At 36.8% G+C, this 11,780-nt stretch overlaps 1 protein-coding gene across 1 annotated transcript; it reads right to left on the bottom strand.

Annotated features, from left to right (window-relative positions):
- Window positions 1–3,979: 3,979 nt before the first annotated feature.
- On the bottom strand, window positions 3,980–4,921 carry LOC146732659 (uncharacterized). Its single transcript, XM_085491881.1, has 2 exons — window positions 4,811–4,921; window positions 3,980–4,162 (listed from the first exon to the last, which is right to left on the bottom strand). Exons 1-2 carry the CDS (start codon window positions 4,919–4,921, stop codon window positions 3,980–3,982), a joined length of 294 nt encoding a protein of 97 aa, XP_085348007.1.
- Between the last annotated feature and the right edge of the window lie 6,859 nt (window positions 4,922–11,780).

Genomic DNA, 11,780 nt, shown 5'->3' with positions numbered 1-11,780 from the left:
ATTGTTGTTTTAAGTGTAGTTGATGATTGGGCTTCCCCGAGTACCTTGCGGCTAGAACACCGAAAGTATCTCAGCCACAAGACTTTTATTACGCGTAATCCTGGCGTGTATTTGTTATTAGAGGGCTCTCATGTTGATTTCTTCTTACTTCTTACAATTTTAGAATATTTTATCGATAGCTCATAATGATCTTTTTGTGAAATAGTTATAATTTACAAATAAAAATAATGTTATCGTGGTATAAGGTGTTACTTGATTCTTCAAGATCATCGTTCTGCCGATTACCAAGCGAGGAAATAGAACAAAAAAAAACACATATTATCATTGGCTAACTAGTCCTACTGCAAATTAGTTTGTGCTTCTCACTTTGAAAACAGCCAGAATGTACAAACATCGCGTGACCATGGCAATGTTTTGGTGGACATTTATAAAAGTAGTACCATTATTCTATCAGTGATACGTCATTAATAAAACACATTTACTGCTGACAGATTGTGGAACGATGTTGCTATGGTAATGATTACTAGGCACACCCTTTTTTCTCATGTTAAAATAATATTTTAAATACATTTCTAGGAATTATATATGTGCATACCTGACTGTATAACCAACCAGCAAATAGAACACATTTTCATTTAAGGCAGCTTCGCAACATAATTAAGTCAAATGGTTCAGTGTATTTTTTTTGAGAAGTCACCCGCATTCAGATATTCATCCAATACGACATACAGACTATAATAGCTCTGAACGTCACGTGACACATATTTTTATTCGTGATATTGTTACATCATATATCACTCAACCTACAATAAAAAACATTCATCAATTTTGGGTCTAAAATCAATTGGTGATGCATTTATGAGTATGTTTTATATGCATTCAATCCAAAATTGAAACCAAAGTACATTAGTGTATAAATGTGATTTACGCAACAAACTAAATATTAGATCATATAGTGGAGAATTTTGCAAGAAATTGATTATTAGATTTTTTTTTCATTTTTTTTCAAACTGATATGACAAGCAAACTATGTGAGCACCCGGGCCAATTGTCAAATTCTAATGTACTTTTGGGTCAAATTTTGAATGTTTTCTAATGTCAATTTTTCATATCATATTTTGTCTTAATTGGCCAAGAACGTTATGGAAATAATATATTGAAGGATTTCAGCTATTTCTTGTAAAAACAAAATGACTGCGAAATTTATTTAACCGGTTATAATTTCAAACTTGAGAGCATGTCAGATATAGATGGCCTGTGCCAAATGATTGTAAATATCATGTGATGATTAAAATACGAGGAATTGAGCAGATCTAGTTTGAAGTTTTTGTAAAATAAAAATTGATCTTGACTACAATTTTATCCTACATCCTCAATTTCAGATCAATTGCCTGAAACATTAATTACATTAACAAATGTTTGAATTTTGGGCAGTTATGCAATAAGTTCAAGATGGCGACCAAACAATGTAAATAATCCAACCTTTTTTAATTATTCTTCTAAGAATCTCTAGTCCTAGATGCACATGCAAGATATCAAGTTGATTGGTTGATACAATCATTGAAAACAAATGCCAAAATTTTGAGAGTTTTGAGAGAAATTCAAAATGGCGGCTTAAGCACGTGACTGGTGAAAATTATTATATTTTTTCCATAAGGAGCCAGCGTTCTCTGTGCCACATGCGATTAAAGCAATCAAAAGTAATAAATACTCAAAATACTGGTTTTTAATGAAAATCTAAGATGGTGGCAAAATAACATAATAACTGATCAGTTGAATCACTTAAGAAAAACAAATTTTTGTCAGAAATCCAAAATGACACTCCAATACCACGTGACTGATGCAAATTGCAACATGACAACTTTCTCTTCAATTGGATAACTTTGATATCAGTATGAAACTCCTTCCTACGTGGCCAAATCACGTGACCACCTTTGAGGAATGCCCGGACATCCTGGCTAACTCAAATTCAAAATAGCAGCCAAACAAATCGACCAATCCAAATTCCGATATGCACCATTTCATATGAGGGCCTATCATTATTGAAAGTTTCAAATAATTCTGTTCAATGGTTTTGTCAAACGAAATGGGACTAGTGTCATTCATGTTTGATACTGTGAGTGAAACATACTTCAGATGTGTCTCATCATCATCTACTATTTTGAAACTAGTATAATTTTGTATGACTGATGTGGCCAGATTTGGGACATGTTTGGCGTTTGATTAAAACATATGTATAACCTAAAAGATGCTTCAAACATATCACAAACATAAACATGTTATAGACACATTTCAAGCATATGAATACATTTAGTGGTTACAATGAACAAAGACACACTAACATAAGTATGAAAATTGAGCATTTATTCCCAGCAACATTTTCAAAATAATTGACAAAAGCCATAACCCAATAAAATAACAAATGAATCAATACAAATCATATTCATATGGTGTAGAGCAAATGTGATAATTAGAACATCAATGTGAGCAGCACTTCCAAATGTGCTTGCATTCATTCCTATGTAGAAAAGCATATCAACATAACTCACTCATGCCTGTATTTATGATTTCAATGAATATTAATTGACTGAAACTGTCAAAACAATAGCTGCAACTTCTGGAATCTAGCTCCAGATGACGTCAGACTTTGATTGCTGACAATTTGGTATGATAAATGGCAGTTAAGCTGCAGGATTTCTAAACACTGTGTCAATGCTACCACATCATATTTATTTAAAAATCCAACATGACCGACATGAGATAGTGTGCGACCTCCTGCAATTATGCCTCAAAATGCACAAATGCTATAAGACTTTTTGGACACGTTTGAAACCAATCTGAGAAATGTCCATATCCATCTTTTTTAGTTTGAATACAATTTCATGAATAGCACTGTTTAACAATTTTCTGAACATGCCTGTTTTGAACAAACTAGTCAGGAGCTAGGTTTAAAATAATGATTTTAATAGGAAACGTTTCATTCATATTACAAACATCTCTCAATAGTTTAATTCAAACATGTTCATATACTGTTGCGAGGTGCTATACCATGCGCGCGAGTTCGAAGCCCTTGGTGGGGCCATGTACAGTACTGGCCATTTCTAGCTGACGTTTTGGGGTCAGAAATTGAGGTTGTGTGGTTTAATAACTCAGGAGTTATTTCCTTGAAATAAACACAACAACACAACCTTTAAAAAAAAAAAAATAATGGCCAATAGCGCAAATAGTCTGAACATACACTCGCATATGGCCATTACAATACAATCGCACAATAAAATATACGATTTAATAAGATAAGCATGTTACAATATGTTTTAATATCTATTTGCATTAGTAGATATGCATCAACATCAGTAACAGCATTTTCCCCCTTAATACAACATGTAGGATGTCCTGATTATGCATAATTTCTACATTATGGGTGGATGAGTGGTTATTTAGACGTTGTTTATTTAGTGCACTGAAGAGCCATTCTGATCTTTGAAAGACTATTTGTAATATACAGTGTGTGCTGAACAGCATTATTCCTGTCTAACAGGAGTGATATATATATACATTTGACAACCCAGTTTACCTTTCACGCTCATTATTGTCATATATACAAATAGTTCAGCCAATGTAAGACTTGACTCTAAAGTGTGGCACTTGGAGCTAAGTGTAAATATCCAACTCTCTTAGACAATGAGATTGATTTGATTCTATCAAAGGAAAAATACAGAAAACATGTTCTTGGAACACTAAATGTTACAATGAATGGTAAAGCCGTACTTAAATATGCAACACCTGTCACATTATGAGAATTCCGAATAAAGATGATTCCCCACGAGTACTAAATGTCGCTATAGCCAAATATTTGTCATCATTTACAATATTGAAACTGATATTTATTTATAAAAATAGACGAACTCAAGTTTCGGAGAAAGACAATACTCACTAAATACCACTAGAATTGACCCCATATTTCGTCCGATTTAAACCACTAGAACCCCCTGATTTCACCGGATTTCATGTTGAGAAAATCCATGCTGGTAATTGGAGGATACTTGTTGCTCCCGTCCACACACTTGATGATACATGCCTTATCTGGTTCAACAAAACAGATAAGTGACTGACGAGCTTGTTTTTTTAATTCACTGGATTCTGGGTTTACAACTCTATGTACCTGTAAAGATAATATACAAATATCAATCAACGTATCGAGGCAAAGAAGGATAAATATGTCTCTACGACTGTGCCCTATAGTTTATCCACATTATTACATAACTACATAGCTAGCGTCTACGTAAACATTACATACTCTCTAATGATTTTGAATATTCAAAAGAACATGAACAAGTTTCATGTATGGGCTTATATACGTAATACTACATTTTTGGTTCATCTATATATTTTTTAACTGTTCGTTTATCACAAAAGTACTCTTTGTTCCAAACATTAGAAATCCACTAGTTGTTTGTTGTCAACAATGCTATAAACATTATTTATGTTTATAAATTGTTATCAACATTGTTGACAACAAACAACACTCGTTAACGGCCTGCTGAGAGTCTTTATTCTACAGGCCTCGGACGTTTATTGAAAAATTTTCTTGTGCTTTATCATTAAACTGTGTTATGTCTTTATGATTCATCTTTGAAGTCGAAGGTGCGTCGATACTATGATTGCTAATGGTTGTTAATGCACAATCCGCAAAAATGGTCACCGGACAATGATGAAATTATCTTAATATATGCATCCAGTCTTATGCCATTTAAAAACAAAAAAACATGATGAGAAGATGTCACAAAATGGCGTTTATGCTGATACTTACCCTTGCTTTCAGTGTGTCAGATGTCCATCTCTCCATTATATATCCCAGATTCACAAAAACACCGCCTTTTTCTGGTTTGACGTCAATAAAGCTACCATCTTCACACGCCATCTAGAAAATTAAGCAACAAAGGCAAATCCATTTCTAGGAAAATACTCATAGTTCATATGGTGTTCAATATTATCGCACGTGGCAGTTAAAATATATTATGTACACACATTGTATATCGTTTAGCGTTAGCACGTAAGATACATTCGATGTGCTCGAATAGCGACGGTCTTGCAAATGCACAAAATTGACGCGATATTGCGTCCTGGTTTGATGTCAGCAAGAGTTGTCTATCAATCCGAGCCGTAGGCGATGATTGATGCTACTCTACCGGCAAAAATGCATTCGTATATTTCTACAGTGAAAATAACTCGAATAACACCGAATACGTGTCTTATCGGGTAGTATAAAACACGGTAGCTGGTACAATGTAACAAAGATCGAAGGTGTGATGCCATGCTATTTTTAATCTGGTATGTATTACGCCTCTTCGCAGATGTAGGAATATATATATTTCTACTCAATAAAGAAGCAATTAATGTTTCACAAATTTGCTATCTAATGTGTGGTTGCTCTGGGCGTAGGCTTGGTTTCTGAGGACACGCCCACTTCTCTATTATATTATATAAAAAATACACAAAATATGGGGGGCTTTTTCATAATTCACCCCTCCAAATTGGAGCAATTTCGGCCAAGATTTAAGAAGATATGATAATTTGCAGTCTCTATATGATAGTAAGTGACAGTAAATTAACGTTACTGATGCTCCATATACACACAAAATTACAAAAAGATTCACCAAAACAGAAAACTAATTATCACCAGGAAATAAACACATCTAATAGACGTCAATGAAAAGAACCTATATAATAAAGTCACACGATTATTTATGGTCATCTTATATGTTAGTCATATCTTTTTTTCAATGTCTTCATTATAAGACTTGCTGCAAGAGCTCATTCCTTATAGTGCTCGGAAGTTTACAGTTACGTGTATTGAAGAAGAAGAAGAAGAAGATTTTGATTTTAACAGGTGACATTTATTCTGGATGACATTAAATAGTAAATGTTGTTACATTACATACAAGTAAAGGGGCGAATTACAGAACAAATGAGGTGGAATGAAATATATATATTTACAGTTTAACAATAGATATGAACCGCAATTCCTCGTTCTCCAGTTTACATAATAATGAGTAGTATGTATTACAATCCTGGCAGTGATAAAAAATATAGTTAAATAGCTGGCAGTCAGACTTCCTTGCTTTATCATAAAGAGGACCAAAAAGGAACCATGCTAGGGGTGTTACATCAGTATTTGCGATTGCTTTTGCTAGGTTAAAAATAGATGCGAGGAGTGAAATGAGCCGTGGACATTCTGATAACATATGTAATAGGTCATCGGGAATATATTTACAAATTAGGAATTCACTTGTATTGTTACTTGAGTAGCGTACAGCTTGCATACATGTACCTGTAGATATGGCCCCTTTAAGTAGACGTCATTTAACAATTGGAGTGTCATAAATACATTAAAATTGGGCTCAATATCCGTTGGTATACCAATAATATCACTTCATGCGGAATCAAGTCTACCGTTGTTAGTATCAAGTGAATTAATTAAAAGATTGTAAATAACTCTTTTTTTCATATAAACATACAGACTTGTCTTCATTGTCAGAGCTGATATATAATGAGTAATTGTAGCGAGTGGTGTCAAGAGATGGCGGTGTCGCATACGATTTGTTTACCACTTCCGTGTCACTGAGAATGTTCTGGGTAGAATATTCTATATTTTTAGGAACTGGTTGGATAGTTAATAGAACACTGTAGAAGGCAATAGAAGGTAATGGAACATTCTAGGAATTTGTAGTAAGTTCCAGACTCATTATGTATGCTGATGTAATGGTCTATTTATAGACAGTGGGGGTATATATAGGGGAGTTGTTCAGCACTGAGTTCAGATCGGAGATCTCGTTGAATTGTATTGGAGTTTAAGTATCTAGTTATTGAAGTAGTGGAGTTTTACCGCGTTATTGTACTTGATGTTTGCAGAGTATAATAATACCAGTACCAGTTGAAACCTCATCTGTTGACTCCGTGTTCGTGTTTTATCATCGCCGCCAGGGAAGTCTTTCTGTTACTGTTGCCATTTTGGTATTTGAACCATCACACCTGTACTATACCAATTACGGTAATATTACGTTGCGTGTGACAGGCGGCTCATCTGTTTCTTCATTGAAGTAGTCCAGAAATGGTAAGTCCGGGAAGCTTGATAAAATACCAGTGTGAAAATCTTTTCGATTTTTTGTTTAAGAATTCGGGTAGAGTGTATCTGGATCCGAGTTGCAAGTTCGTCAGTAGTTTTCCAGCGACGGTATTTCAGATTCATCATATCAACAAATCTGGTCACTCCATCACAGGCGAAGTGACCTGTAGAAAATGGTTGATTGGTGGAAAGATTAAGAATCATCGGGCTATTATAAATAGGCTCGTTAAAGTATTTATGAATTTTAGAAGGTTCAGAAGCTCATGTAACTGTTATCGAGCTGAAAACGGCAAGACGTTCGTTGTAGAATACTGGAACGTTGAAAATGTGAGCGAGGTTTTCAAAAAATGCACAGAAGAGTTGTTTATTGTAGTTTAGGTTTCCGTAATGCCTTAAAAAGTAATCAGTAAAACAGAAGCTTGGATGATCAAGACCGGAGTAGAGGTAGCGTTGAAGATATTTGATTCTGATTGCTTTATTCCTAGATTTAATGTGAATAAGCCCGAGCCCGCCCCAGTGTTTACCTTGCCACATCTTATGGGTGACATAGAAATGAGGCGATGCCATAGTTTGGATGCACAAAGCTGGTTAATGACCAGTACCCGACCACGGTAAGAAAGTGCTTACACAAATTTACACCAGTTCTGTAGTTTGTTGTCAATTTTGGTTAAAACAATATTCCAATTACTCTGGCTGAATGTCTTGTTGTTCCCAATAAATCTACCCAGGCATTTTAAGACCTTTATTGTTCCATTTCAGATCCAGAGGATTGTCCGAACGTTTTATCCAAGCACCCGGCCACAGTCCTTCATATTTATTAAGGTTAACGTTTGCATTTGATGAGTTTTGATAAATTTATAACCAGTACTTCAGTCTTTCATAATCAATATCCCGCGTTATGATGAAATTCACGTCATCTGCGTAGGCTGATAGGTGGCATTTTCTTTCTTTGCAGCCTGGTAAAGTCAACCCTCTAATGCCACTTTTAGTGAGATTTGTTTGTAATACGGGTTCATACTGCATAAAGTTGTCCCGAGAGAGAACACCCTTGTCTTCTACACGATTAAAATAAGTGGAGATGTAAGAATTTGGTTAATTTTAATGAGACTTACCGAGTCAGTGTATATTGTACTAATAAAATTAATGAAAGTTTCTGCAAAACCAAACGCATGTAGAGTATTGAAGAAATACGATCAAACGCTATTTCTGATCAATTGAAACTATTGCTAACGTAATTGTTTTGTTGGTTTGCATAAAAAATAGAGTCACATAACAAATTAATATTGTCGGAAATGTTTCTTCCGGGAATAGAATAACTTTGATCAATATGTATGATTTCGGCGAGAACAGAGCGTAACCGAGCAAACAATGTTTTGGGAAGAATTTTGTAGTCTGTACAAAGTAAAGACACAGGACGCCAGTTTTAATTAAAATATTATTGCCCTTCTTTGGTATAATGATTATTAGAGCTCTGTGGTATGATAAAGGCAATGTGCCTTTGTTGATCGAGTCAGTGAATGCGAAGGTAGTCTGGCCCGATGATTGGTCAGAATTGTTTAAACAATTCGGTTGGCAGACGTCAATGCCAGGCTATATGTTGTTGTTGAGTTTATTCGCCATCGCTGATAGACAAATCGAAAAAGCTATAATTGATGGTTTCACTGATGGCCACGACGTTTTCGTTGCCCTTTTGACCGGAAGCGGCAAATGGATTGCATTTGAATTTGCTCCGTTCTGTTTAGATGAAAAAAAGTTTGGCATTGTCGACAAGTTTACCTTTAACCCGACCCACAATATTCACCTCATTATGCAGCGCGCACGCCCCCGCTTCTTTTTTGTAACAGATTAGCAGCAAATAAGACCAGTCTGTGGGGGTTTCACGTTCATCCCACCTTTCGCAGAACTATTTTTGTTATTTTTTTTTTAAATCATCACAGCTGGACCAGTCTAGGTCATCAGTTGTCGAACCATCACCCATTACCAGCGGTAACATGGACTTGTTCACACCTTTGTATTGTTCCAGGTTGATAAAAAAGGTAATTTCTGCGTCACTTCCGTGAAACTGCTTAAATCTTAAATCATTACCAGCCGTGACATGGACCTGTTCACACCTTTGTATTGTTCCAGGTTGATAAAAAAAGTAGTTGCTGCATCACTTTCGTGCAACTGCTTAAATCTCGACTGCACGATGGCGCCCTGTAACTGGGATTTAATAAGTTTATTGACAAAGGATTTCTTTTCAGTAATAAGCGATTGAACTTTATTACGAGTGGCGTCATTATTTTCAAGCGTATGTAGCTCGTTTTTGAAAGATTGTTTAGCGACTTTTAGTTTCTGTGTTCTGGCTTTGCTGTACTGTTTGTGAAAGCAATTTAATTTTCAGTTTGTCTACGTCCCACCAATTTTGAATAGACGCGAACTTATCTTATTCTAAGCGCCACTGCTTTCATAAGAGTTCAATGAGATCACATTAATTCTGTTTGTGTAATAATTTAGTGTTGAAACACCATATCGGACTATGTGAGCGGTGAGTGCCACGTGCGATTTTTAGTTTGACAGGAGAATGGTCAGAATTAATTGCCTTTCACCCAGATAGAACTGCCTAAGTTCTCCTCGATTGAACTTAGTTGATTGGCTCTATCCACACCACCCATATACATATTGTTGTCGTCAATAATTTGAGGAGCAGGCAGGGAATAGAGAATTTTTCTCCCCAGTTCCTGTGAACGTATCAGACGTACAACACGTTGGTTATCATCTCTGTAGCCTTCTTTACATGATGTCAGCATGTTTACAAGTTTGGAATCTTTCCAGGTAATAGCCACTATTTGTCCCTTCTGCCGAGAAACAAACTGCCCTCTTTTCAAATCCTTTATTGTCTTGCTGTCAGGATTTCGCCTTGCATTGGTTCGGAGAACATTGGGAAATCCAATCCTGTCCTGCCTGACACTGCCAATAACATAGGTTTCATGTTGTGTTAGGAGCTGTTCTACCATATTTACGCTGGTATAAAAGCTATCGGTATAAAGCACATGATGCTTCCCACTCACTAGACTCACAACCTGGTGCAGACGTTCAGAGTCCTGGATGTATTTCTGGAGTCTGCCTCATGGCTGCCAGTGTTGGTCATAAATTCGATGTTGGTAATATAACCATTAACTGCATCTGCAAGAGCATAAGCTTTGAATCCCCTTGATTTTGGCTTCCCTTGTATGAACACAGTGGGGATACCACCATATTTCCCCCTGTAACCAATAATTGCCTCATCAATAGATATCTCTTTGTGCATGTTGTAACACTGCTGTGAAGTAGATAACACTGCATCAAGTACAGGTTGAACTTTGTACATTGGCTGCAGGCTGCGATGTTCTTTTCTTCTCCGTTCATCAATAATGTTAGCTGGATCCATGGTGGGGTTATTACAATGGAAATACTGCAGTAACTTTTTATAGCGATTACGAGGCATAATGCCAGAAATATATTCATTTCGCAGGCTCTGGAACTTACTCCAGTAGTCTTCCATTGCTGGCTTGGGGTCCACACCCATCAGCACCATAGTACCAAGTAGTGCCCTTATTTCCTCATCACTGGTCTCTCTCCAGTATTTGTCATGCCCTTTCCTGTTAATTGACCATCTAGCATATCTATTTGTTTCCCTTTTCAATTTTTTTACCAGATGCTCTGGGAAAATCTTATAAAATGCATGAATGGGTCTGGACCTCCTTTCAAACTCAGTGGAGGCACCGGGTAGGTCACCAGTGAATGGCCTGACTCTCTGCTGTCTTAACCGACTTGTCCAACCATCTTCATCCTCGTCACTATCTGATTCACTGTCATCAGAGTCAGGATACTTTTCTGGTTCTACATACGTGTCATGATCACCCCAGGTTGTTTCTATTAGGGTGACATGCTGATTTCTAACAATCCTGCGTGCTCTATCATTCAGTCCTCTGTCTGAATCTGATGGGGAGTAGTTGTCTTCCCCTGAAATGGAGGGGAGAGAATCTGGCAGTGACTGAGCTGATGATGGGTAGTCATCATTATTCTCACTAGACAAGTAGGAGTCATCAGTGGTGCTGTCTCCATGTGATGGCTGGTAATCTTCATCACTGTCCTCACTGGATGATGCTTCATTATTATCAGTATCAAAAGCCAGTGCATGTTCCATCATTCTTTGCCTTGCTTGCTGTCTTTTATTTCGTGCAGCAATCCTGGCCATTCTGACTTTACGAGCATAAGCACTTGGCCCTCTACAAAATTCATCCTCACTGGTATCAGTACTATGCTGGTATGGTGGCGGTGGTGATTCATTGCCCATACCAGCGTCAATTTCCCTTGAGTTATCTCCCTCTGTTTCTCCATGAGAATTATCTCCCCTGTACACAGGGTTTTCTGGAATACTTTTTGCCGCCTCCTCCTCATGGGAATTGTTAGGCCTTACCTCATTATCCTGGGGATTGTCACTGCCACTGACCTCAATGTCCTCAGGAGAAGGCATATCTTCCCAGGCATCAAAGTGCACATGAGTCTTCCTTCTGACATCACCCCGTGTTCTACATTCTCCTGTAAGAACAGCATTTTCTCCATCAGTCAGACGTAATGCAGCCACTTCCCTCAAAGTCATGCCTCATGCATCCTAGATAATACCAATAAA

Source organism: Saccoglossus kowalevskii, chromosome 17, assembly GCF_978046115.1.
Source record: "Saccoglossus kowalevskii chromosome 17, keSacKowa6.1, whole genome shotgun sequence".
Lineage (NCBI taxonomy): Eukaryota > Metazoa > Hemichordata > Enteropneusta > Harrimaniidae > Saccoglossus > Saccoglossus kowalevskii.
Note: the sequence above shows the minus strand (reverse complement) of the source record. Positions and strands in the feature narration are given on the sequence as shown.